The sequence below is a fragment of the Drosophila gunungcola genome, unplaced genomic scaffold (assembly GCF_025200985.1).
Source record: "Drosophila gunungcola strain Sukarami unplaced genomic scaffold, Dgunungcola_SK_2 000001F, whole genome shotgun sequence".
NCBI classification, from domain to species: domain Eukaryota; kingdom Metazoa; phylum Arthropoda; class Insecta; order Diptera; family Drosophilidae; genus Drosophila; species Drosophila gunungcola.
In genome coordinates this window covers 19739183-19765803 of record NW_026453197.1, presented here as the reverse complement: position 1 = coordinate 19765803, position 26621 = coordinate 19739183, and the positions used below count along the sequence as shown (strand labels likewise).

At 34.9% G+C, this 26621-nt stretch overlaps 6 protein-coding genes across 15 annotated transcripts in view; 2 read left to right on the top strand and 4 right to left on the bottom strand.

Annotated features, from left to right (window-relative positions):
- Positions 1–161: 161 nt before the first annotated feature.
- LOC128262004 (uncharacterized) overlaps positions 162–26621 on the top strand; it is a 53259-nt gene continuing 26799 nt past the window's right edge. The window contains exons 1-2 of one of the 10 annotated variants that reach the window (XM_052996007.1): positions 162–206; positions 2378–2642. The gene's annotated coding sequence lies outside the window, so the exon portion shown is untranslated. Of the gene's footprint in view, positions 962–1700; positions 2643–26621 lie in introns of those variants that run through there. The other 9 variants (XM_052996002.1, XM_052996004.1, XM_052996000.1 and 6 more) reach the window with 9 other exon arrangements.
- On the bottom strand, positions 3857–4287 carry LOC128262024 (uncharacterized). The gene is made up of 3 exons (XM_052996034.1): positions 4250–4287; positions 4048–4197; positions 3857–3993 (listed from the first exon to the last, which is right to left on the bottom strand). The coding sequence occupies exons 1-3, from the start codon at positions 4275–4277 to the stop codon at positions 3920–3922; spliced, it is 252 nt and encodes an 83-aa protein (XP_052851994.1). The 5' UTR covers positions 4278–4287; the 3' UTR covers positions 3857–3919.
- Positions 7169–8143, bottom strand: LOC128262020 (uncharacterized). The gene is made up of 3 exons (XM_052996031.1): positions 8008–8143; positions 7815–7947; positions 7169–7365 (listed from the first exon to the last, which is right to left on the bottom strand). The coding sequence occupies exons 1-3, from the start codon at positions 8096–8098 to the stop codon at positions 7263–7265; spliced, it is 327 nt and encodes a 108-aa protein (XP_052851991.1). The 5' UTR covers positions 8099–8143; the 3' UTR covers positions 7169–7262.
- On the bottom strand, positions 8125–8705 carry LOC128262022 (uncharacterized). The gene is made up of 3 exons (XM_052996032.1): positions 8535–8705; positions 8329–8452; positions 8125–8263 (listed from the first exon to the last, which is right to left on the bottom strand). Exons 1-3 carry the CDS (start codon positions 8629–8631, stop codon positions 8161–8163), a joined length of 324 nt encoding a protein of 107 aa, XP_052851992.1. The 5' UTR covers positions 8632–8705; the 3' UTR covers positions 8125–8160.
- On the bottom strand, positions 9041–9923 carry LOC128262019 (uncharacterized). Its single transcript, XM_052996030.1, has 3 exons — positions 9717–9923; positions 9308–9437; positions 9041–9248 (listed from the first exon to the last, which is right to left on the bottom strand). The coding sequence occupies exons 1-3, from the start codon at positions 9811–9813 to the stop codon at positions 9140–9142; spliced, it is 336 nt and encodes a 111-aa protein (XP_052851990.1). The 5' UTR covers positions 9814–9923; the 3' UTR covers positions 9041–9139.
- On the top strand, positions 13317–14154 carry LOC128262015 (C-type lectin 37Da-like). The gene is made up of 2 exons (XM_052996026.1): positions 13317–13439; positions 13505–14154. Exons 1-2 carry the CDS (start codon positions 13352–13354, stop codon positions 13960–13962), a joined length of 546 nt encoding a protein of 181 aa, XP_052851986.1. The 5' UTR covers positions 13317–13351; the 3' UTR covers positions 13963–14154.

The following is a 26621-nucleotide window of genomic DNA, read 5'->3' as shown; positions in this document are numbered from 1 at the left end:
GCTCTCTTATGGTTCTCTTCCTACTTTCTTTTACACTTGTTCGGCTCTCTTGCGCCACCCACGCCGAGGTCCGTATGGAAAGCTCGATGGACTTGCGGCTGTGCTCGCGAACTTGTTAGCATTCCGCTTGTTCAGGTTCAGTTCTAATCCATCGGGCGACGGAACAACATTATATGCCGTGTGCTGTGCTCGCTCGAGGCGCGTCTGTAAATATTTAAAAATTAAAAAACATATTCATAAATATGCCCAGGCCAAAAACACTGCGAGAAATTCCAGCAGCGAAGTGATTTCGAATGAGTGGTTTCAAAGTGACCAGTGCGAGAGCCAAAATCGTGTTTTGTGGCAAAACGAAAATATTGTAAATCATAACCAAAGCATTTGGAATATAAAAGTTTGAAAAGGTTTAAAAAAAAGTTTTCAAATAAAGTGCGAAGGTGAAAATTTAGCTCACTCTCTTTCTGTCAATCAAGCGCTCTCTCTTTTTCTCTGGCGGAAACTAACGGTTTTAGAAGAAGTACCGTAAAAGCTCGCTCGTTTCGCACATGCGTGTGCGTGTGTAAGTGTGGGTGCCTGCTTGAGTGTGTGTGTGTGTGCTAGCATCCTGTGGCAAGTTCTTCACTCAAGGATAACAGTCGTAAAAGCACAACAATGTAAGGAACAATATCAGAAAATATCATCCTCATCATCATCATTCTCATGCCGAGTGAAAATATAACAATGTTTATGTGTGTGCGAGTGCGTCTCGCAGGTTCTCTCTCGGCTCACAAACTTTAATGTCCTTCTTTGTCACTTAGTTTTATGCGACAGTCGCCGTCGAATACGACAATACGTGGGCATTTGCATACGATTTACGTAGCCTCCAAAACGGACAATCCTGCGGGTTAAGTCCTCAAGGAAGCTGTTTTCTCCCTCCCAAACACACAATCACCCACACACACAGATAGCCAAGGGCATGTAACAGGTAACACAACACAGTTGACACCTGTCTCACTCACTATTTCCGTCGCTCTCTTTCGCTCGGAGAGCCTCCTTTGCGGAAGGTCCTGTAACACTCGTTCCGTCAATAACAACAGTTGCCACAAAGAGCCGTTTCAATGTCATGAAACGATGTTAAGTTCGCATTAAGTGAAATAAATGCAAGGAGAATTCTGATCAAACAAAAAGTCAAGGGGAGAAAATGTTTAAATTTGTTACATATAGTATCACTACAATAATTAGCCTAATTTAAAGAACCCTTAAAAAATTTTTTTTTCAATTAAAAATTTTTTTACTTCAAATTTGCTCTAAGAAAAATTAATGACAAGGAGATTTGCATATTTCACTGTGTTAATGCTTACACGAATATAAGAGTAAAAGTATTTTTTTATTTAAGCAACTAAGCTAGATTCTTTAAAATGTCACTAAAAAATGTATAAAAAATTTCTGTCATAATAGAGTACCATTTAAAACAGCCTTATCAGCAAAATTAAATTCAAGCTATGTTTTAGAAAGAGCTCTTTTTTAAAAAAAGTTAGTCTACATATGAAAATCGCAATAAAAGCATTACAAGTTTTTATCTTTGTTGAGAATTTGGTTATTTAAAAATATAACTCGAAATTTATTTTAACTTAAACAGCAATGAAATAATTAATAAAACTTTGTTTATAAGTAAAATCATATGAGAACATCCTTGATTTTGAAATGGACAACTTTGGCTGGCACATGGTGTTCCAGAGTTTGTCCCATTTAAATCTCTTTTTGAATGTCCAAAGTTAAATGGCGAAGGAGAGGGCAGCGGAGTGGTTCAAAGTTGCCAACTTTTTCATTACTGTTGCACATTGAGTTGAAGTTTGTCGTATGCTGGATGACCTTTATGCAAAACAGGTCCTGTCAGATTCTCCCCCCGCTCTGCAGGATTCCGAGTCCTTGCCCCTACCATTGCTATGCATTATTAAGCGCCAGAATTTGTATTATTCAGCGCACACATGATGTCTGTGCTTGGGCTGTGTGCAATAAAATACATGCATTATTCATGCAAAGGCTTCACTGTGGTCAGCCAGCTTTTCCTGCCGTGCTTATTGAAATGCCATTAGCGAAATTCGTGCGCCGACGCGGCGTATACGCAATCTGGCATTGAGATAATATTTATTCGCGCGAGCAGAGATTTGCATTAATATGGATCGAACAATGCTGGCCATAATCATTACGAACGCAGATAATGCCAGGTAGTATTCAGCCTAATTAAGCCTAAAAAGAGAGAGTGAGGGCAGCGAGGCGAAACAAAGGCCCCAAGATTGCCTTGTGGTGATGCGTGAATTTTCGTAACAACAGCTATAGTAAATACAAAAAAAAAAAAAAAACTACTATACATTGGCAACATTTTGTGGTCGTTTTTCAGTGAGTTGATGCCGTTTTTGTTTGTGTTTGCGTTTGCCTTGCCGGAGCACGCGTGTGTGTCTGCCTTTTACCTTGCACAAGAATAAACCATCCAAACATCCTGCAGCATCCAAGCATCCAAGCATCCAAGCACCCAAGCACCCAGGCATCCATCTACTTGGCCATTGTGGTTGTTCTTGGCTTTTTCCTCGCCGCGGCCACACGTTCATCCTCATCTTTTGTGAATCCTTGGCGCAGCAGAATCTAGTTGGTGGCCTACTCTGAAGGTGAGTGCAAACATTCGCATTTTCTTCCCCCCGCCCAACCATTCGCTCAATCGATTATTTCCTAACTGAGCGCCAACTTAAATAAGCCATCAAATCGCATAAAAAGCTAGATATTCTGAAATTCATACTCATTTGGGGGCCAGAAAAAATAAAAACGCATAATTAAAATTTGAAATAGAAACGCCCACACATCAACAAATGTATTTTTTATTCTCCAGAGATAAATAGTTTTTATTTGCTTGTGAAGCGTATAAACCGCCCAAATCAATTTGTCAGATAGCGCATCGATTTTTTTTTATAATAATGTTTACAATGAGGCGAGAAACAATAATAATCAAAACTATTTTATTTACAGCAAGGGGCAAACTCAATCAGCTCTTGTTGGAAAATTCATTAACTTTTATTTAAGACTGATTGACATTGTGGTAAACTGTTATATTAAATTATAGTTTTATAGGTATTAAAATAAGGTAATTATGTGGAATAATATAAAGATTAATGGCTGTAAATATGTGTTTTAAGTTTAAATATTAAAGTTACATATTCTTCAAACTCCTTTCCACATATATTCTCTGATGTTCTTGAATAAGAAAAAGCTATGACGAAGGCAAGCTACTTTCAAACAGCGGAAAATGTCAATAAACTTTTCGATTTGTGACACGTCGGAGTTGCAATGTACGTGGATAAACGACCGTCTAACGCTGAGATTGACATGGCTAACACCCCCTGCACGCCCTTAAACATAGACCCTCCACAGACTGGGCGTGTCACAATGGGCGTGTAATGGTAACAGTTTGTGTTATAATTAGACAAAAGTGACCGGCTATTAGAGTTAACTAGTTACTAGCTAAACTCCATGATGTTGCCTACTTCTGTGCGCTTTGTAAATGGCCAATGGGGCGGATACGTTATTTCGTTTCAAACAATGTTTCAAACTTATTTTTACTGCTCAGCGATTTTTGAGAAAACAAGCTTCTATATTAAATGACTTCTCCGAATGAGTTTAATAAGTTGAATTTTCAAGAGAAATATTATAAAGTGGAAACCATCTAGAAATGGCTGTCATAAAACCAAAAGTTAGATACATTTTTTGTGGCAATGAATTTTTTAACAAGTATAATAATAAGTAGAAGTTTTACGGGAAGTGTTGAATAATGGAAACTATCTAGAAAAGGCTGTGTATCAATTACTTTAATACAAACAAATAGACCTATTAATATTTATTTTTAATCAAATAACATCAGGGATTTTTATGTCATTATTTAATAAACACTTATTTATGATGTATCAATATTATCGCACATTGGGACTTGGTTTTTGGTGCACTTGCTGCGAGAAATGGGTTTTAGCGCTGGAAACAAAAATGTTTGAGCAGCATTTAGGCACAAAAACGATCGATACTTACCAGATAAGCTTTTCAACTTCCGATAACAGTTGATTGCTTGCAAAACACATGGATTGCGAACGGTGTAAAAGCATTTTCCGTCCCTGCTGGCACATCCGGGGTTTTGCTTAATGGGACAGGGCTTATCACAATGTTGCGCAGCCACACAAGCTTTTAATTGTGAATATATATCAACTATCAAAATTAAAACAAATTTTTTTACCAAGTAAAACCAGCCAGAGAAGCTTCATCTGCTTTACTATGCGGAGCATACAATTTGACTAAGTTAAGACTGTGAAATTGGCATTACAAAGGCCAGAAAAAATAGTACAAAATATATAATGCACTAAAGCATGAAATTGTATTCAACTGTAGTTATTTCTCACAATATGTGTATTTTCCTATTGAGTGGTTCAAATGGCTTAGAGAATGTCCCATCATAATTCATAGCAAACATTACGTTGCGACTACTACAAATCATGGCGAATAAAAACATTTTTATGGCAACCATCTTTGCCAACAGCTCGTAAAACAAGAGCAACAGTCCGTAGTGCTTTGCTCTCATAATTTATTTTGCATACACACTCAGACGCACTGGAGAAACAAAGCCGGAAAACAAGAATACATTTCTCGCAAACACACATAAACGAGCTATGAAGGGGAAAAATTCAATTTCAGAGGATATTTGGGGGGGACCACATACTCCACTTTTTGCGAAAAAAGAAAAACAGCAGTGAGAAAAAAAATAAGAAATACTTTACTCGTTCCGACAAACTTCAAACTAGATTGGAAGAGGAAAAATATATATGAATGTGAGGAAATAATATTTCACGACATAGAACCGTGGCAATTTGACAACTATTTTGAAAATATAAAAAGCGTTATATTTTTAGCAAAATAAAAAGGAAACAAACGTTTGATTTATGGCGTTAAAATAAACTAATATTGATTGACATTCGTTTTTTTGGCTATGTGTATAAATTGTGGTCATTTAATAGGACATGATTTTGGTGTTAGTTTGACTTTTTTTAAGACCGAATAATAAATGTGTTTGAGTATTTGAATGTGTAAAAATATGTTTTAGTATATATTTTATTTAATTATATATTTCTATGTTTTGTTTATAAATTAATAAACAGAATATGTTTACTTTTTATTTTTAAACCCTTTTAAAAATAGAGCAGAAGTATAAGGCCAAGAATTCAATTTCAAAAGCTGACTATTGTGAATCGAGGTACTTTTTTCTTTTTTAGGCCAGAGACAGCGCGTGAAACGTAATGAATAAATAAAATTTGGCTGTAGCTCGCATCCGAGCAGTTAAAGATTTTTGCCTTTCCAACCCACGTGGATATATGGATGTGTATGTGATATGTACAAAGGTGTGAGGGCTTGTGCGTTTGCATATTTTAAGTTGCTCCTTTGCACCTTTTACATTTTATATGCCATGCGGCGGGCGAATTTGAGTTTTGGCCGCTCGCCTTTTTCCTTTTCTGTGCCGACTTTTATTTCAGTTTCTGTTTCCGTTTATGTACACATTTGTAGCCTGGCCTGGCCAACATCTCCTCACCTTCACCTTTCGAGTGCAGACTGGCACGAGAGGTCACAAGCATTCCCCATTTTCCCATTTCCCGCCCAATTTATAAATGCTGTATGTACATGTGTTTTCGCAAGGCTTTAACTTTCTGCCCCGCAGTCCAAGCCCACAAAAAGTGTAATATTCACTTTTTATGCTGAGCCCGGCGCTTCTCGCATGCGATTGCGGCCAAAAACCACTGTACACTGTACACTTTTCGTACATTTTTCGAAACTTTTGCAGCCCCATGGTCAAGTTTCGGTTGGGCAAACAAAGAAAGTGCGATTTCTTTGCCAGTCCTGGCCGAATCGGAACTTTTGTGGCGTGTTTTTTGGTCCTCCACTCGTATTTGGGTTAATGGCAACACACATACACACACACACACTTTCACATTTCTCGGCCAAATCCACAACACAATTCAAGGCATATTTCTGGCCTTTGATAAGCCAACGCTAATTTAAAGGGGAAAGCTTACAAATTCATGTTTGCATGTAAATTTGAATTAAATCCGCTGGCAATACACCAGCGACACACACTTTAATTAGTTTCAGTTAAATGCGTTTAACACGGCCAACAAATCAATTTCTGTTTTGCGGATTAGCTGCAGTACCTCTTATAGAGCTAATAAGCATGGGGATAAGAGATGCCACCATGGGGTTATATATTGATTATTGTTCCTGAAATCAGCTCTAAGAAAGGGTATTTAATTTTTCAGAAATTTAAAAAAGAGCTTGATTTCTAAAAAATTTGAGAATATTCTTAAAAAGTTGCATAAAATCAAGCTGTAAATAAAATATATATTTTACACCTTTAAGCAATGTATTTTAAAACATTTGTTTTTCGTCGATAAATATACATTATTTATTTCACAATATATTTATTATTATTATTTAAGTCCATATCGTGTTGTAAAATATTTGTATTAAATTCCTATTTCTAGTTGCGCATCTCTTTCAGTAAATGTTGATTTAATGGTTGTAAATCGAATTGAATAATTAAACAGTTTGGCGGGCGACAACTGTTCATCGGCCATCGATCACATAATTGAGATGCGACTTTGATTGCATCGCACGCAGTGGAAAAATTACAAAATTACAGGGCCGGGGCTTAAAATGCTGGCCTTTGGTCGAGGAGGGGAGGATAAGAGCGGTCAGAGGGCAATTGGCCTTAAACCGAGATGGCTGTGAATTTGGAGCAACTGTCGAGGTCGTCACATTTGACCCGCAATGCAGCCAGGGCTTAATCTGCATCTGCATCTGCATCCCTACCCTGCCACAGTCGCATTCAAATGTCAATTAGTGTTGTTGCTGCTGTGGTTTCAATTTCAGCACGCCGTACTTCTATCTTTCTGGCTCTTTTGCTGCCCCATCCCCTGGGAATCCAAAGCCATCGAGGAGCATTTGAAGGCCACATCCGGATCCTTGGCCAGCGGTCAATAAATCTGGGCCAGCACGAAGAGAGGAAAACCCCACAAACACAAAATTATGACCCCCCAAGTGCACTGAATACGAAACAAATTTATGCATTATAACCACAAACTGCGAAGCTGTAAAATTAACATAATTCAAGTGCATTTTTATCGATTTATTTCGTTGAACTGCTTGTCCAATTTTGACATAATCACTTAAATCACTTAAATATAAACATTTTCCTACTATAAATTTCAATTGCACTCAACTTTACGGTTGCAGCAATCTGGATAGTCGTCGTCCCAGTTTAAATACTCCGTGTAGCGACAATCCTCCGGCGGTTCTTTTTTATCACACCTATGGGCAGGGAGTATAAAAATAATAAATAGACTTTTGTTAACAAAAATCTATAATATATGGTTTAATTATTTCAGAAAAAGCACTGAAACTGTTAGTGATTCGAAATGTACGGTTATAATTAGTTTTCTTTTTAAATAAAAAGAACAGAGTTAATATGAATATTGATTGTTAAGTTAATGAAGAGTGCTTTTATTTATTTTGTGCAGTGAATAGAAAAAAAAAAAGGATTTAATTTGAATTTATCTTAATATGAATTATACTTAAATAACATAACACAATTATTGAAAATGTTTTGTAAGCATAAGTTTTTTGTTTCAAATGGTTACAAAGTGTATTTATTTTAATTAAACTTACTTTTCATGAGAAAGGCTTCTACTTTTTCACAGGTAGTAATTAACTAACTTTTTGCGACATTGTTCTAACCATAATATCTGAAAAGTACTCACGTTAAGAGCATGCCATACCCATCACCAGTACAGAAAATCGTGGTGCAGGGTAGGGATGTCAAACGAAATGCCTGTCCCATTTTGAGGAGCACCGTCGAAGAGCCAACATCGAGTACACAGCGATTGGGATAAGCTGCGTTGGATTTTCTAGGGTTAACGACCCAATGTTTGAGTCCCCAAGAATAATACTCACCTGAATCCCCGTAGTTGTTGAGGGAAATATCAGCAGAGGCATGGCAAATGAACAAGCTGCCGATGAGTCCAAAGAGAATAAAAGTTTCCATTCTGTACAGTTTGTGATATGGAAAAATAAAACAGCAGACTGAAGTATGATCGATTGGCCTGCCTAGTTGCAGAGCACTGTTCGAAGGCAGCAATCCGGATACGGCAGATCCGTATTGATGTAGCCACCGTAGCGGCAAGGAGGCGACAGGATGCTGACTCCGCAGCTGCGCAAGGACAATTAGATTTGCATTTTTTTGTTTCCCAAAATATAAAACTCCAGTAAATTTACCTCTGGAACAGGGCCCGTCCGCTGTGTCCGCACACTATTCTGCGGCACTCGTGCGTGGGATCCTTGATGCTAACCCCCGAATTCAGGACGAGCGACGGGCTGATGGTGCACTTACCGGGGTGTCCTGCGGGTGAAATGCGAAAGTGAAATTGAAATTGGAGCCAGTTGCCAGTTGCCTGCTGCCAACTGCGCTTGTCTTCACTCACTCGGATCGTTGTAGTTGCCTTCCCATTCGGCTGTCTGACCCGCGCTTAAAAGGCTTACTAAAAGCGCGACTGAAACTAAAATATGAAACGCTTCCATGGGTAACCCCCAATTTTAAATTTCCCTTCGTTTCGGAGAGTTTTTCAAAGGGATGTATTAAAAAAAGGTTTCGTTCCGTTTGACATTTGTTTCAAGAATGTTATATTTTTTCAAAATTCAACAAAAATTAAAAAAACTTCTGTGATTTCGAGCAATAATAATTTTTATTTTATTTAAAAATCATTATTTTTGGATTGTAGCGAAAGTATAGATTATATTCAATCAAAAAAAAAAACAATTTTATTCGGCTCAAAATAAAACCAATCTTTTGATTGTGATAATATTTTGTTTATAATATCGGAATTACATTTTTTATTTTAGATTTAAGACATGGAAAAATATCAAGAATTTTATGTATTAAAAATTATTTAAGCCCAATTCCTTCACGGTGATTTTTAGATTCCAAAAACAATTATTTTCGGTCGGTTCAATAGTTTTTTAATATTTATGATTTTTTTTTTAAGTTTTGAGGAAAAAATCTTAATTTCATAGTAAAGTGTGATCAACGTTAACCGTAATTGCATTTTAAGTTCATCTCACAGCATTCGGGAAAGTCAGCATTAATGTTTTCGTAACCATCGTTTTCGCAGCCTTTTGGAGGATTCTTTTCTTCACAACTGGGTTTGGAAAAAAGTTTACTTTTTGAAATGTTAGCAAATATATGTGATAAGTTTACTAAAAGACCAGGGCCCAACCATCTTTGCCGCAGTCAATTTGGGCGCATTTTGTTGGATGGCGGATGGATTGGCCACTCTCGACGATCACCTCTCCCTTGGGTCCCTCAACTACGCATTTATTGGGATGGCCTGGGGAAAAATGAATTTTTTTCAATTTTACAAAGTTAAAAAATCTTAAAACTATTTAAAATAACTTTATAATGTGCTCGAATAAATATTATTATTATTTCTAAAAAAGTGTTTGAACAAATATAAAAAAATTACTTTCAAGTATTTTTTTAATATAATTTATTTGTGCTTATAATTTTTATTCATTTCTCCAAACAAACTCTTATTAAATAACTTTAAAATGTTTTTTGTTTATATATTATCAATTTCCTTATACAAATCATGTTCTATACCCCTTACCATTATCCGCAAATATTTCGTAATGAATGTTGGCTGCTAAAACGCCGCGAATGATTATAATTAGTGCCAGAAAAGTGAAAACTGTGGACTGCGGCATCCTGTTTGTGTTTTTGTCGCTTGTGTATTTCAGGAAATTTGACTAAAAGATTCGATTTTCTGAGCTGTCTGTGTGTGAAGTGGCAGCCAGGCCTGCCACGATGTTGATTCCATATGCGCATTTTAATTAAAATGCAGGCAGACATCTGGGGGATATGCTGATGAAGTTATCGAATATGTTAATGCACTTATTTGCAGCTGCATGCGCCTTGTGTCATTTGTTGTTGTTGTTGCATAATTCGATTATAGTTGCCCCCTTCTGCAGGCCAATGGAAATGTTGGTTTATATGCCTGTATGTCTGTGTGTCTGCCCTCTGTAAATTGTGATTGTTGCTCCATATCCATCCCAATCCATTTGGATTAAGCCCCAAACAAATTTGTGGGCCACCTAATTGATGTCGTTGTGTCCTATACACTCACATACTATTCACTATTGAGCCAAGTAAATGCGATTCTAGATGGGTGTGTTGTTTTGATTACCTCTGGCCTGACCGACTGGCTGGCTGGCTGGATGGCTGGCCAATTAGCAAAAGCGACCACCATTGTTCGCCAGTTGAAATTAATTGAATCGAGTGGCCTCAGCTGGGCCTGAAATATGCACTTCAATGAACTCATCTCGACCCCAGTGGATGGCTAATTAACCGACCCACTCGAAGCTCAAATAAACACAGCAGAGTGTGTAGCAAAGGACTGACCTGGACCTGGTCCTGGACTGCCTTAAATCAAGTGAAAATAAAATGTTGAACACGTTCGATGTTCAGTAGATATTGGGCGATGAAGTGGCTATATTAGACGAGCACTTTTTTGGTTTGTCTACCAAAGACACAGCTTGAAAGTTAGACATTGCCTTATTTAAGCTACTCAACAGTTTAATCCTGTAATTTTTTTAAAATAAAATTAAGCAACTAAAAGTATGCAAAGTATATGTATGCAACTATTGAAATAAATGTTTATAAACTGACATTTTTGTAAATAGCAAACCTATATATTTACCTGTAGGTGCGGTTCGATTGATAATCCAGATGGATTTAAGCTTGGAAGACGACAGTCAGCAAATGACAAATATAGTGAACGCTTTTTTCTTAAGTTTGTCAAAGATAAGCAATCTTACAAATTAAAAACAAAAATTAAATGTTTTGGGTTTCCTAAAAGACTAAGGTGAACCTATGGCTTCCGTTTTTCAATATCTGTTGTTCCAGTTGATAAAATTGATTATTACTTTGCATATCTGCTTGTTACTATCAGTAAAATTAGGGTTCGTTGCCTTCTTGATTCCATTCCCAATATTATTTCAAGAAGAACTTATCTTATCGCCAGACAATCATTGTCGACTATAATCGCTGAAATTGTATTAAAAAGCCGGATTTCATTAAAAGTCTAACAGTCTTGCCAAAATGTTTCTGAAGTTTACCCAACTCGGCGCCTTTTTGGGAGTAATTTCCCTTTCTGCGAGCTACAAAATAACACCGAATGTTATAGATGGTAAGCATGAAGCTTGTGTCTACCAAGTATGGTTCTTGATATTTTGTTTTGTATATTTCAATTAGGAGTTCCTGGTTTCCTTAACGTAACAACTGCTCCTTTTGTGAAGATAGGATCAGGCTATTACTATTTTGAAAGTAAAGCCGTTACCTGGTATTCAGCCTTTGAATCTTGTCGACAAATGGAAGCAGACTTAATAGCGTTTGAAAGCCCAGAGGAGTTGAATTTGATATATAAGTATGTCACCGAAGCCAATAAAGTAGCATTGTATTGGACATCCGGAACAGACTTGACTGAGCAGGGTAAACACATATGGTTTTCGAATGGACAACCCGTTTCTTTGGATTTGTGGTTGCCGGGAGAGCCAAATAACTCTGATAATGTGGAGCGCTGCGTTGAATTCGGAATCCTTTCGAAAGTTGCGGGATTAAATGACAGAAATTGTATCAGACTTAATGGATATATTTGCAAGGCTCCCCAGCCAAAGACAGCTTCTTTTATAATCTGGTAGATTAGTTTTATTGAATACAACGTACAATAAAGTACATTGATACAAAGAAGACTTTGAGGAATTGAAACTTATTAGTGAATATCTAACAGAACAACCAATTACGAATGGTCATACTCTATATTGGACTGCTGGCACTGACTTGGCGGAGCAGGATAAACATATTTGGTTTTCAAATGGACAACTCATATCTTCGGATCTGTTTTCTCCGGGAGAACCGAATAACGCCAATAATGTGGAGCATTGTGATGTTATCAGGATGGAAAAGGGTGTAATTCTTGGGCTGAATGACGTTAATTGCATTAATAAATATAACTATATTTGCAAAGCACTACAGCCAAAGACTGTTTACTTCATAATTTGGTAGAGAAGAATATGACAACTTCATTGCATGCATACTAGTATGTGTCCAATAAAAAAATAATGCGATTCAGTAAATTTATTTTTCAATATTGGTTCCAATCTCTTAGGATTCTTTCCCTTATTTCTACGAATATAGAAAAAGTGAGCATTTCTATTTTATTGGTACCTCCGTATCGAATTTCAGCTGATATGAAGGCACGATGGCTTATGATTAAGTACTGAGTCAGTTATTTGGAAGCTAAATTAAATTTTACTAATTTGTGTTGGTAGAAAAGAGGCAGGAACAACATATCTTATCGCTTAAAAATGTTTTGTCGCGTTTTTATCGCTGGAATCTTATAAAAAAGCCGGATTCAACAATAACATCAACAGTCTTGCCAAAATGTTTCTAAAGCTTACTGGACTCTGTTCCTTTTTGGGAATACTTTCCATTTCCTTGGCCCACAAAATAACACCGAATGTTTTTGAAGGTGAGACTTAAACTGCTAAAAATAAAAATATTTTATTTAGGTGTTCCTGACATTCTAAATATAACCACAGCTCCATTCAGGAAGATTGGATCAAGTTACTATAATATTGCAAGTAAAACTGTTAGTTGGTATACTGCCTTTGCATCTTGTCGACAAATGAGAGCAGACTTGATTGCTTTTGAAAGCTTAGAGGAGTTGAACCTGATATCTCAGTACCTTATAGATGAGAATATAGTAATTAAATCCTATTGGACTTCTGGTACTAACTTAGCGGAACAGGATAAACACGTTTGGTTTTCGAATGGACAAGCTGTGTCTTCTGATTTACTTTGAATAATAAAACTACTATGTACTGTTTTCTAAGAAAAGTTAATTGGAAAAAAAATTGGCCTCATTGATTAGTTTGCTTGTTGTTTTTTATTATTATTATCGGTTGCTTGTTTATAAGATTGCGATTGTTATCGCTTTTAGCAAATTAATTTGATTTGAATATGCGGCTAGACACGTTGTGCATTCCAGAAAAGTGATCTAAGCCTAGAAGTTAGAAATGATTTAATTAAAGGTTCGCTGACCTAACTTTTTATATATTGTGTTTTACTTATTTGCATCGGTAGTTAAAATTTTGATATAACTTATCTTATCGATTTGAAGTGTTTTCATCGCTAGAAACCTATAAAGCAGCCGAGTTAAACAATAATTCCTACAGTCTTGCCATAATGTTTCTTAAGTTTACTGGACTCTGCGCTATTTGGGGAATAATTGCCCTTTCTGCGGCCTACGTAATAACACCGAATGTCATTGATGGTGAATTGAAAACGTGTCTCTACACAAAAATCTCCGTAATTTAATTAACTTTGTATTCCAATAAGGTGTTCCTGGTTTCCTCAATATAACCACTGCTCCTTTCGTAAAGATCGGATCAGGCTATTATTTTGTTGAAAGTGCCAATAAAAAAAACTGGTTTGATGCCTACGAATCTTGTCGAAGAATGGATGCAGACTTAATAACGTTTGACAGCTTAGTGGAAATGAATCAGATTACAGAGTACCTGATAGACACGATTGTTGCTCAAAATCTATCACTTTTCTGGTCTTCCGGTACTGACTTCGCAGAGCAGGATAAACATGTGTGGTTTTCGAATGGACAACTCATATCTTCGGATCTTTGGCTGCCTGGAGAGCCAAATAATCTTCACAATAAAGAGCACTGTGATAATTTAAAAATCAATAACGGATTGGGAGGACTGAATGATGACCGCTGCGCGGAACTTCACTACTCCATTTGCGAGGCACCACAGCCAAAGACAGCTTCCTTTATTATTTGGTAGTTTCTAAAAATTGTATAGTAATTGAAAAATAATTGTTTCAATATTTTAAAAACATCGAAACCTATATTAAATTTGTCTTTGGATGGACTGGTCGACAATTAATTGAAATTCTAACAATTGTTGCCAACAATAATATATTTTGTTTCCGTGAAAAAAGCAATACATCTTAAAATAAACTAAGACCAATTGGAATGAAGCCGTATTTGGTAATATATAAACCAGTTTTTAGATTCGCTAAAAATTAATTTATTAAAAATTTTGGCTTGTCGCAGATTGTTCAATAAATAAATTAATACATTTATTTTCAGTTCCAAAAATACGTGTCATCAAATAAAGTTCCAAAAATAGTTGCCGACAATTAAAATATTTTGATTAAGTCTTCCAAAAAATTAAGACCCAAAATATTTATATATATTATACGATATTTTTTTGCTGTTCTCTTCACTACTCTTTTATACCATTCTCAAACACCTGGGCCAACGAATTTCTGTTTCCGCTTTTGGCATAAATAAAGGCCAAAATAAATTTCGATCGATGGAGCAATAGAGCTATCTACACACGCATATCTATGGGGTATTTGCATATATAAGGAATCAACACGTATATGCGGCATAAATAACAAATTGGCCAGGTGAACGCATTTTGGGGAGTGAGGTTGGATTGGGTTCGATGGAGGTGTCCAAATAAGGGTCAAATGCCGGTCAACTTTTGGCCTGGCATCCTCTATTTTTTTGTGAGCTCTCAAAGGTGACCAACCGTTGAGTTTTTTTTGTGGGTGTCCTGAGGCCTAAAACACAGAGATTGGGCTCGGCCTTCAGAGTTCTGTCTGAGTTTTCGTTATTTTATTTTATGGTCGCACATAAAAACACACGTCATTATAATTTCAATGATATTAAAGTCCATATCAAAGTGAATGAGATACAAGCGAAATGCTTTATTTTATTGCTCTACTTTTTCGACTTTTGACACACTGATAAAAAAGGGATTAGTAAGAGTAAATATTGAATATTTAAAATAAATAATCATAATATTAAATACATTATATATGGAATTGCATGATGAAATATTAAAATATATGAATGGCCGTGAAAATATTAGATTTAATATGTTTTAATCAAAAACAAGCAATTGAAATGGAAGAAAAAAATTTAAATTTTCATTTTAAAAGTATATAACTTTAAACCCTATTGGATGAAAATCAAAGCGAAAAATATTTATATTGAATATGAAATATTGGCTTTTTTTACCAGTGCAGGAAATGAATTTTTTGGAGCTTTTAATTTTTTTGACGCCTGTGCTGGCTGTGACCCCAGGTGCTCACCTACTCACCTGTTCACCTGTTCAGCAGCTCACCTGAGCACACACCCGCACACACAAATTGCTTCCTGTCCCAGTCTCCCAGTGAAATTTGTCTGCGTTAAAAGGCCAACGGCCATGTGTTTTATTCGGCATTTATTTACGTTCAGGCAGGCAGCGAAATCCAAAAAAAAAGGGCGAGAAATATGTATATAGTATATGCGATACAAGGAATGCTTTTAAGCAAAGTCACTCATCCAAACACACATATATTTTTACGGCTGCATACATATCTTTGCGTATTTGTAATTCTAGCTTTCCACTTATTTATAGTTGAGGAAACAGATATTACTGAAGCGTGGGCATGTGTAGACTGAAGGTCAGGCGCATGTTTTATACTTTTAAAAGATTCCTTTTAGCTTTCATCTGAAATAAAAAAATTTTACTCTACACAAAACCAAAGAAATGTATTCCTCAATCGAAAGAAATAAAACGAAATTTTGTAGCAATTTCAGTTAACTTAATATATTTGGCCTAATACAAACCAAGTTCCAGATTTTCTCTATTAATTTAAATTGAAAAAGCATTTTCATTCATATTAAGTATACGCACAGTTTTCCCAGTTCAATTCCGAATAATACAATGTATCAATAAATGTGGCCGGTTTTACACTCTGTTACCCGTTTTATATATGTAATTGCATTGCAAAAATGAAATATTCAATAGCGTTACGCTTCACTGAATAATTCATGACCCAAAAATAAACTGACGAAAAACAATGAACATTTTCATACACACACACGCACACTGAGTGAATAAAGTGCAATAAACCAAAAAATTCGTATTGAGATATTTATGCTGGAGAACAACATAATCTTGTTTTATTTAACTTAGTTAATTTTTACTAGTTCTTGCCCTCGATATTTCTATTTTCTATTTACTTTTAAAGCTTACATCGAGAGTAGTTTTTAAAAGAAGGGATTAAGTAAAAAATATAAATAAATACTTATATATATAAATATGTGTCTACATTTATTATAAACAAAATGTTACTTATTTATTATAGTTTTATAGCACATTTTAATGTGTACATCTTTAATAGTTTTACCGAAAGCAAAAACCACTGCAAACGACCTTGAAAATCCTAAAATATAGTCCATTGTTGCTGCTATTGCCTGTGGCTTACCAGTTTGTTTGTTTATTTGATCTCCTTGTTATTGTTGCTGCAATTGCTTTTGACAGCACCACAGTGAGTTATTAAAATTTGCTTTTGCAATTGCATTCTATAAACCGCTTAGCCTTTGTTTCACTTAGAGCAACGAAATACTCTCGAAAAAAGATCTCTGTTTTGTGTCCGAAAAATGCAAGTGCAACAGCTGAGAAAAATCCAATTATAAACAATTTGAGTGCTGTGAAAAGGGAGAATGGAAATGCACTTTTCTGCTATAAATAATTATGTGTTTGGAGATGAAATTTTTGGAAACAAAAATATATTACGCTAAGATACTATGAAAAAAAAAATGATTTAAATAAAGTCTATTGTTTTTGTTTAATTCAATCAAATAATATTTATGAAATATTGTTTTAATAACCTGTAATTAAGCTTTTAAAATGTCGTTACTCTCGGGCAAGTAAACATTAATTAATTAATTATTAATTAATTTATGAAATTATTAGTTTAAAATTCGTTTGGGATTAATTTAAATGAAATCCTTTTTATACCCTTGCAGAGGGTATTATAATTTCAGTCAGAAGCTTGCAACGCAGTGAAGGAGACGTTTCCGACCCTATAAAGTATATATATTCTTGATCAGCATCACTAGGAGAGTCGATCTAGCCATGTCCGTCTGTCCGTCTGTCCGTCTGTCCGTCCGTTTATATGCAAACTAGTCTCTCAGTTTTAAAGCTATCTGCATGAAACTTTCCCAAAAGTTGTCTTTCTATTGCAGGTAGTATATAAGTCGGAACGAGCCGGATCGGACGACTATAGCATATAGCTCCCATAGGAACAATCGGAAAAATAAATGAAAAAAAATTATAACTTTGCTGTTTTTTAATTTTTTGTTTAGTTCTTCGACATATAGTAATGGTAAAATATTTCCGATTTACGGTTTAAATTTCATCAAAATCGGACGACTATAGCATATAGCTCCCATAGGAACAATCGGAAAAATAAATGAAAAAAAAATTATAACTTTGCTGTTTTTTAATTTTTTGTTTAGTTCTTCGAGATATAGTAATGGTTTAATATTTCAGAATTACGGTTTCAATTTCATCAAAATCGGACGACTATAGCATATAGCTCCCATAGGAACAATCGGAAAAATAAATGAAAAAAATTATAACTTTTCTGTTTTTTAATTTTTTGTTTAGTTCTTCGACATATAGCAATGTTTAATTATTTCAGAATTATGGTATAAATTTTATCAAAATCGGACGTCTATAGCATATAGCTCCCATAGAAATAATAAAAATATATAAAATAACTATCTAATAATTGAGCTGCAAATAATCATAGTTTCAATTTTTTTTTTTAGCACATACTCAAGTAAATCATAATTTAAATGTTTTCAAAAGTATTTAATTAATGCAATAGCTGCAAGGGTATATGAACTTCGGCTTGCCGAAGTTTGCTTTCCTTCTTGTTAAACAATCATTTCCCAAGTGGCCCAGTTTTCCATTTAACTAATGGACGAAGAACGAATTTAAATTCAAACCTTTTTATCTCTTTTGATGACACTAATTTTATGTATTCCGCAAAAATGATGACCTTCTACCCTTAATAATTGTCTTAGGGAATTATTATCAAGGATCAAAGCGATATCAAAAGGTTGTAAGTCGAAGGATAATGGACTTGTGGCTACACCGAGCATTTCGGATTAACCCAGACCCGGGAATTTATCCTTGGCATTTAACAATGCTTGACTTGCCCTGCCACTCTCTTGGTTTTACTGCTGTTTTTGTTGCCTTTGCTGTTGCTGCTGCTGCTGCTGGAAACCGCGAAACTGCGCTTGTTGAATTATTTAAGGCACACAAGTGCGCACCACCCAAAGCCACCCACTTTCACCCACCCAAACAGCCAGTACAAGGATAATGCCAAGCAGATAAAAGTGGCCGCAATGTAGCATACATTAAGGCGTCGCCGCCACTGAAGTCCTCTTTGGCAGCGGCAGCTTGATTATGTCTCGGCACTCGAGTCTCGACCCCAGTCACTCCACACAAAAAAGAAATTAATTAATTTTTAAGCGTAATTAAATGCAAAGCAGCGCTCGGTGGCACCCGCGCAGCCTTACCCTTCCACCCCGCCAGGCTACACTGAAAGTAGTTGGTATACATAATATCCAATTGTTTGCAATTGTACCAAAATTAAAAACAAAATTAATAACATTACATAGTCAAAGTTTTATTTTCTTACTGATGCATTCAAATAATAGTTATTTTGTTTAGCAACAATTCTAAGGAAATAAATGAAAACACTTGGTCAAATGTTATGTTTCCAGTTTTGTGTCATTATTCTATACTCATTTTTTGAATTAATATTTTGTTACTATATTTTGAAGCTAATTCTCAAACAAGAATTAATAGACAAAAATACAAAATCAGTAAAGAAACTAAAAATTTCGAGTTTCTTTCTACTTACACATGCATAATAATAATAGTTTTTTTTATAGGAATAATTTAAATTGAAATTTAAGGAAATTAATCTAAATTAATAAAATATTATTATAAATAAAGTATAATTATTGTTATAGAATAGAGAACAGCAATAACCTTGAGCTTTTTTACCAACAAAATTTGTGGCAAGTGCAGGTCGACTTGGCTTCGTTTTGTTGGCCATGAAGGCGCAAGGCTAACAAGTGGGTGGGCGATGTACGCGTAATAATTTTTGGGCCTCGAACAGTTCTCGAGGGAAGTGATTTCTTTGAAATAAATATCGAGCCTTCCCCGCCGAACATCTTTCCTTCACGCAATTAAAAATTTCACTCGAAGTCCTCCAACAAAAAAAGGTTATCCACTCGAGCGCAGTTAATGGGCTTCGAGTTCGGTTTCAGTGGGATTTTATTTTCTTTTTTTCTTTTCTTTTTGTTTGTTGTGGCCCTGCGAATGATTGGTAAAGGACAGAGAGCCCCAAGGTGGCTGGAACTTTGGAACTTTGTCTGCCATTGACTTTTGCATGTGGGCTGTCCAATCAACGCCCTGGAAAAAAATAACCAGGAGAAACCCAGTCAGGAGGTCAGCAGAAGATCCAATACGAGACCCCTGAGAAAACCAAGCAGCTTGCCAGCTTCTGATTCTGATTCACATTCAATTTTGATGGCTCGTTTCGCTCAGTTTTCGCCGCCTTTGGTCAATTTCACTTTTATGTGTGTAGTCATCAGCTAAATGCCTTCCCAATATATATAGTATATACCAATCTGGCCTGTTTGTTTGGCATGTACATATGTATTTATATAGACAACGTGCTCGTGCCGATTTGTTGGTTATTTTTAGGCGCCTGCACACACAAAAAAACAAAAAGAAAAAAACAAAAGCAAAACCAAATTCAAACAATGCGAAACGAAACAATTACTCGCCATAGGCTCTCTAAACTGTAAGTAGTTTCTTAATGGACTTAAAATGTTAAAGCTATGAATGCTTAAGAATACCAACATGCCCATTCAGAGCATATTATAAATATCCTAATACATATATGGTTACAAACAGCTGAAAAAAATTTAAATATATACAAAAATATATATTAATATTCCATTTCACTTTAATTTTTGGAGCACCCCATTAATATTTGCAATCTTTGAATGAATTTCAAAACTGCACATGAATTAAAATCACTGAAAAATATTTTTATAATGGAATTTTTATAGCTGGCTATGGCAATGGCATTCCCCAACCGCATATTGAATCGTATAAATATTTGCTGTTTTCATTAATTGTTTGCCATAAAAGTTGAATAAACCAAAGGATAAACGAATTCAATGTGAATTAAGGCATGTCAATTTACAATGGTATACTTTGGAAAATCCAGAGAAAAGATATATCTGGCTGTCGTTATTCGTTCGTGGCCCAGTTCATTAATGGACGGGCAGCAAAACTGCATCGACACCTCCCTTTTTGTGCCAGGCCACACAATTCAATTAAATTTATGCCAATGCCAATATCCGTGTGTGTTTGTGTATGTGTTTGCTTTTAGCTGGACGGACGCGTGTGTGTTTGCTCAGACGTATGTCAATGGCTGTTTTAAGTTAATTAATCAAAGCTGAGCCAATTTTTGCCAAACGTTTTCCACATTGCGGTCTGCGAAATGATGCGGTTACCGCTTTAGATTCCCTACCTCAAATAGACTGGTCATTTGAAATGCACTTTTGAAAAAGGGAAGCCAAGGTCATGACTAAGTTAAATGCATCTGCAGAAAAGCTTTATAATGCAATGCAATTTATTCAATAATTTTTCGTTATATGGTGTACCTATTACCTATAGTTATCTTGTGTTTTTCTGATTTCGATTTCCTTTCGAATCTAAATATATATAACAAAACTAGCAATTGACATCTCTTTTCCGCCTTGGAAATTTTTCTTTTGCATTTTGTGTGGGCTGGGTATTTTCAGCCATTAGATATAAATCGAATTTTTGTAATTTAAACGCCATTACTTTTCGAATTTGTAAACAATTTATCTTATTTTAGCATGGTTCTCTGTTGTTCTAGCTGTTCGCCTATGATGATGATGATATTTACATTGGTGTTCATTGAATGTATTTGTTTTGTTTTGGTTTTTCGTTCGGTTGCGTTCAAGATAACTTTTGGCTAGTCCGCACTCTGAATATCAAAATAAAAAAGAGTTTTTGTAAAACTAGAGAAGGGGTTTAAAATTCAATGGCATAATCATACACTTTTTATTGATTTAAAGATTGTTTTACGGCTAGTAAAAAAACTGACCTTCTGGAAAAGTGATTAAAAACCTACAGTGTCAATTCTATAACTTTTCTTTTACGCATTGGCATATCTTAAAAGTATTGTAGCTTAAGTCTCTAAAACTCTGCGTTTAAACCTTGGTTTGTTAATTCGGGTCGATTTTTTGCTTAATTAATTTCTTAATTTCCGAAAAAATCGTCCTTGCAGAAAAGTGACCAAAACCCTGCAGTTCTAAATCCATAACTTTTCCTTCCGGTATCCGATTTCAAAGTGGTATATCTTTAAAGTTTGTGGCTTTGGTCTCTTAAACTCTGCATTTAAATTTTGTTTTGAAATTTTGAATTGTTGTTTTTACAATATAACTCCTTAATCAATTTCCCAAAAATAGAATTCCAGAAAAGTGACAAAACCTACACTCTTAATTTTATAACTTTTCTTTTAAGCATCCGATCTCGAAGTGGTATGTCTTTAAAGTCTTGTGGCTTAGTGCTTTAAAAATCTGCGTTTAAAACTTAGTTTGTAATTTCGGGTCGATTTTTTGCAGTTTTTACGATGTAACCCCTTTCTTAATTTCCGAAAAAATCGACTTTGCAGAAAAGTGACCAAAAACCTGCAGTTCTAAATCCATAACTTTTCTTTCCGGTATCCGATTTCAAAGTGGTATATCTTTAAAGTCTTGTAGTTTAGGTCTCTAAAATTCTGCATTTAAATTTTGTTTTGAAATTTTGAGTTGTTATTTTTACGATATCTCCTTAATCAATTTCCGAAAAATAGAGTCCCTGAAAAGTGACCAAAAACCTACAGTCTTAATTCTATAAGTCTTCTTTCAAGATTCAGATTTCGAAGTGGCATGTCTTAAAATTCTTGTGGCTTAGTCCTCTAAAAAACTGCATTTAAAACTTGGTTTGTAATTTCGGGTCGATTTTCTGCAATTTTATGATGAAACCCCTTTCTTAATTTCCGAAACATTCGTCTTTGCAGAAAAGTGACCCAAAACCTGCAGTTTTAAATCAATAACTTTTCTTCCTGGCTTCCGATTTTTAAGTGGTATATCTTTAAAGTCTTGTAGTTTAGGTCTCTAAAATTCTGCATTTAAATTTTGTTTTTAAATTTGAGTTTTTATTTTTACGATATAACTCCTAATCAGTTTCCGAAAAATATAGTCCCAGAAATGTGACCAAAACCCTACAGAGATAATTCTATAACTTTTCTTTTAAGCATCCGATTTTAAAGTGGTATGTTTTTAAAGTATTGGGGCTTAGTGCTCTAAAAATCTGCGTTTAAAACTTGTTTTGTAATTTCGGGTCGATTTTTTGCTATTTTATGATGTAACCCTTTCTTAATTTCCGAAAAAATCGTCCTTGCAGAAAAGTGACCAAAACCCTGCAGTTCTGAATCCATAACTTTCCTTTCAGGCATCCGATTTCTAAGTAGTATATCTTTAAAGTATTGTGGCTTAAGTCTCTAAGAATCTGCATTTAAATTTTGTTTTTAAATTTTGAGTTGTTATTTTTACGATATAACTCCTAATCAGTTTCCGAAAAATATAGTCTCAGAAATGTGACCAAAAACCTACAGTGTTAATTCTATAACTATTCTTTTAAGCATTCGATTTTGAAGTGGTATGTCTTTAAAGTGTTGGGGCTTAGTGCTCTAAAAATCTGCGTTTTAAACTTGTTTTGTAATTTCGGGTCGATTTTTTGCTATTTTTATGATGTAACCCCTTTCTTAATTTCCGAAAAAATCGTCCTTGCAGAAAAGTGACCAAAAACCTGCAGTTCTAAATCAATAACTTTTCTTCCTGGCTTCCGATTTTTAAGTGGTATATCTTTAAAGTCTTGTGGATTAAGTCTCTAAAACTCTGCATTTAAATTTTGTTTTTAAATTTTGAGTTTTATTTTTACGATATAACTCCTAATCAGTTTCCGAAAATATAGTCCCAGAAATGTGACCAAAAACCTACAGTGTTAATTATATAACTTTTCTTTAAGCATCCGATTTTGAAGTGGTATGTCTTTAAAGTATTGTGGCTTAGTGCTCTACAAATCTGCGTTTAAAACTTGTTTTGTAATTTCGGGTCGATTTATTGCTATTTTTATGATGTAACCCCTTTCTTAATTTCCAAAAAAATTGTCCTTGTAGAAAACTGACCAAAAACCTGCAGTTCTAAATCAATAACTTTTTTTCCTGGCGTCCGATTTCAAAGTGATATATCTTTAAAGTCTTGTGGCTTAAGTCTCTAAAACTCTGCATTTAAATTTTGTTTTTAAATTTTGAGTTGTTATTATTACGATATAACTCCTAATCAGTTTCCGAAAAATATAGTCCCAGAAATGTGACCAAAACCCTACAGAGATAATTCTATAACTTTTCTTTTAAGCATCCGATTTTAAAGTGGTATGTCTTTAAAGTATTGGGGCTTAGTGCTCTAAAAATCTGCGTTTAAAACTTGTTTTGTAATTTCGGGTCGATTTTTTGCTATTTTTATGATGTAACCCCTTTCTTAATTTCCGAAAAAATCGTCCTTGCAGAAAAGTGACCAAAAACCTGCAGTTCTAAATCAATAACTTTTCTTCCTGGCTTCCGATTTCAAAGTGGTATATCTTTAAAGTCTTGTGGATTAAGTCTCTAAAACTCTGCATTTAAATTTTGTTTTTAAATTTTGAGTTTTTATTTTTACGATATAACTCCTAATCAGTTTCCGAAAAATATAGTCCCAGAAATGTGACCAAAAACCTACAGTGTTAATTATATAACTTTTCTTTTAAGCATCCGATTTTGAAGTGGTATGTCTTTAAAGTATTGTGGCTTAGTGCTCTACAAATCTGCGTTTAAAACTTGTTTTGTAATTTCGGGTCGATTTATTGCTATTTTTATGATGTAACCCCTTTCTTAATTTCCAAAAAAATTGTCCTTGCAGAAAACTGACCAAAAACCTGCAGTTCTAAATCAATAACTTTTTTTCCTGGCGTCCGATTTCAAAGTGATATATCTTTAAAGTCTTGTGGCTTAAGTCTCTAAAACTCTGCATTTAAATTTTGTTTTTAAATTTTGAGTTGTTATTATTACGATGTAACTCCTAATCAGTTTCCGAAAAATATAGTCCCACAAATGTGACCAAAAACCTACAGTGTTAATTCTATAGCTTTTCTTTTAAGCATCCGATTTCGAAGTGTCAAATCTTTAAACTCTTGGGTCTTAAGTCTCTTAAACTCAAGGCTTAAAACTTGGTTTGTAATTTTGTATTCCTATTTTTATGATGTTACCCATTTAGAAAATATTCCTTTTGGAACCAAATCAAAAGTATTTTCTGTTTCTTCATTCAAAAATAGTGCCAAATATTGGTATCTCTTAAGCTAAAAATCAATATTTTGTACCGTGTTCATTGTGTATTTTTGAGATAATTTCGTTTTGGGCGTGTGGTGTGACACGTGGCAGAATCCCACTAATTGCCACTTGAGTATGGAATCCCAGAACTGGGACCGGGTCAAAGTCGAGCCTTTGTCGGGCCTTGGCACCCAAAAAGTAAGAAAAAATTAAATTCACACATTCGCACGGGGCACCAATGTGGGCCAAGGAGGGGGGAGGCGACACAATTGTCCTTGCAAGGACACACAGCTGCCACGTCAACGTCTTGGCCAAGGGCTGAACTGCTACACCCAAAAAACTGAAAGTTTAGTTTGAATAGTGTGTCTTGAAAATAATTTACAGACAGTATTAGAGTATAAGTATTATATCAATAAATAATATTCTTTTTAATATTAATAGTAAAATATTATTCAAAAACTCATCCAGTTGATAGATTTTTCATACCTAATAGTTATAAATTCATGTAAAAATAGCTAAGTTTCTATGACAATTTTTTTTTAGTGTGATGCTGCTTCTGCTACTGGGAAATATTGATCCGTTTCTTTAAAAAAAAAATGCTGGCCAGGTGGGCTACCAACGAGGCGTGGCATTTATGAATTGTGCTTGTGTGCCAGGGGTTTGTTTGTTCGCAGGACACGTTGCGTATACGCAATGTTTATTGATTGTGTCCAATGCGAGACGATGATTCTTTCGCAGGCAGCTCTAAATCACAAATCTAATATTTGATTGGCACATTTTCTTTGGAGCTAGGCTAGCTGGCTGCAACAGTTTCCTGTGCTCAATGTCATCGACATTCAAACGCAATTATGGCAAATTTCCGCCCATTTACCACCCATCTCCCAAAAGGCGAAAGTTCAATTTCGTATTCAATTTGCGATTTCCACAGAGCACTGTGATAGCAAATTGCCAATGCCAGAGAGCCCAAACAATTTGAATGTCCTCGTGGTCGGGGTGTGTGTGTGTGTGCTTTTATCGCTATCGACGCTGAGATTCCCGCCTGCAGGTTTTCACCTGTATAGACAGGCAAACGATAACACTACACTGATAGCAAAATGTAGAAATAATACTCGATTTGATAAAATTCCGTGTCAATTTGAACTAAAAAAAAACGTAACTACCCAAGCTTTAATTATACTATAAGAAGAATTGAAATGTTTATCAGTAATCTAAACATATTGTTTTTTAAAAACCTGTCCTGTGAGACTAGAGCAATAAATTTAAATTATAAGCGTTAGAAAGCACTTTGAAATAAAATTAATAATTATTAAAATGTTCCCATAGCAAAAAAAAGCGAAAAATATAACATATAATATCAATTTTGCATTGTTTAATATGAAGAATTATACACGTTTGTTTGTTAGCTTGTGAATATCAAAATTTCACTTGAATTTTTTATTTTCGGTGTAACACACAGCCAGGTGAATCGAATGAACTGCGTACGCCGCCCGTGGCTCTTCGAATGCAGCGACAAGAGCCCGTCGTCGGTACAACGGCAACGTGTCAAGCATAAGTAATGTTTATTCTTTATGTATATTTTATACATATTTCCGTTCTTTATTTTGTTGGGTAGGGAGGCCACATGTATGTAAAACACGGCGCAAAGGAAGCTAAGGAACAGCAGTTTGCAAACACGAAAATTTAAAAAAAATATTGAAAAAGCGAAGAGAACAGAAATGTCGATTAAGAGCTGGAATTTTAAAACGAATATTTGGCAGGCCATTTCAAACATGTACAGACAACTTTTACGACACTTAAAAGTTTTATTAAGTGTAACTCAACTCATTTATTTAAATCATTTAGTAGAGTATGCTTAAATTAAAAATACAGGCAAATTAAAAATGATAACACGCTAAGAATTTGTTCCCATAGAAATTAGATTCGGCAAAAAAAAATTAATTTTATTCATACCTTCATATGATGAATGATGAATTTATTTAATTAAATTAATTTGAATTAAGTCCTACAGTTTCAAAGAGAGCCATCTAAAGTCGCGTAAAGGAGATTATGTTGACATAATGTTTCCCATAGCTGTTTCCCTTTACAAATATATTTTACTGTATCTTTAACAAATTTATATTAAGTAGCT

Bases quoted from the DNA above. Each gene is read 5' to 3' on its own strand.
- LOC128262024 (XM_052996034.1), bottom strand. From the start codon at position 4,277: ATGAAGCTTCTCTGGCTGGTTTTACTTG. The intron at 4,198-4,249 runs GTAAAAAAATTT...CACAATTAAAAG, and splicing joins TCTCTGGCTGGTTTTACTTG to CTTGTGTGGCTGCGCAACAT. The intron at 3,994-4,047 runs GTAAGTATCGAT...TTTTGTTTCCAG, and splicing joins GAAGTTGAAAAGCTTATCTG to CGCTAAAACCCATTTCTCGC.
- LOC128262020 (XM_052996031.1), bottom strand. From the start codon at position 8,098: ATGGAAACTTTTATTCTCTTTGGACTCATCGGCAGCTTGTTCATTTGC. The intron at 7,948-8,007 runs GTGAGTATTATT...AATCCAACGCAG, and splicing joins CAACAACTACGGGGATTCAG to CTTATCCCAATCGCTGTGTA. The intron at 7,366-7,814 runs GTGAGTACTTTT...CCCTGCCCATAG, and splicing joins GGGTATGGCATGCTCTTAAC to GTGTGATAAAAAAGAACCGC.
- LOC128262022 (XM_052996032.1), bottom strand. From the start codon at position 8,631: ATGGAAGCGTTTCATATTTTAGTTTCAGTCGCGCTTTTAGTAAGCCTT. The intron at 8,453-8,534 runs GTGAGTGAAGAC...TTTCACCCGCAG, and splicing joins AGGCAACTACAACGATCCGA to GACACCCCGGTAAGTGCACC. The intron at 8,264-8,328 runs GTAAATTTACTG...GTCCTTGCGCAG, and splicing joins GGACGGGCCCTGTTCCAGAG to CTGCGGAGTCAGCATCCTGT.
- LOC128262019 (XM_052996030.1), bottom strand. From the start codon at position 9,813: ATGCCGCAGTCCACAGTTTTCACTTTTCTGGCACTAATTATAATCATT. The intron at 9,438-9,716 runs GTAAGGGGTATA...ATTTTTCCCCAG, and splicing joins CGAAATATTTGCGGATAATG to GCCATCCCAATAAATGCGTA. The intron at 9,249-9,307 runs GTAAACTTATCA...TTCCAAACCCAG, and splicing joins GGTTGGGCCCTGGTCTTTTA to TTGTGAAGAAAAGAATCCTC.
- LOC128262015 (XM_052996026.1), top strand. From the start codon at position 13,352: ATGTTTCTTAAGTTTACTGGACTCTGCGCTATTTGGGGAATAATTGCC. The intron at 13,440-13,504 runs GTGAATTGAAAA...TATTCCAATAAG, and splicing joins AACACCGAATGTCATTGATG to GTGTTCCTGGTTTCCTCAAT.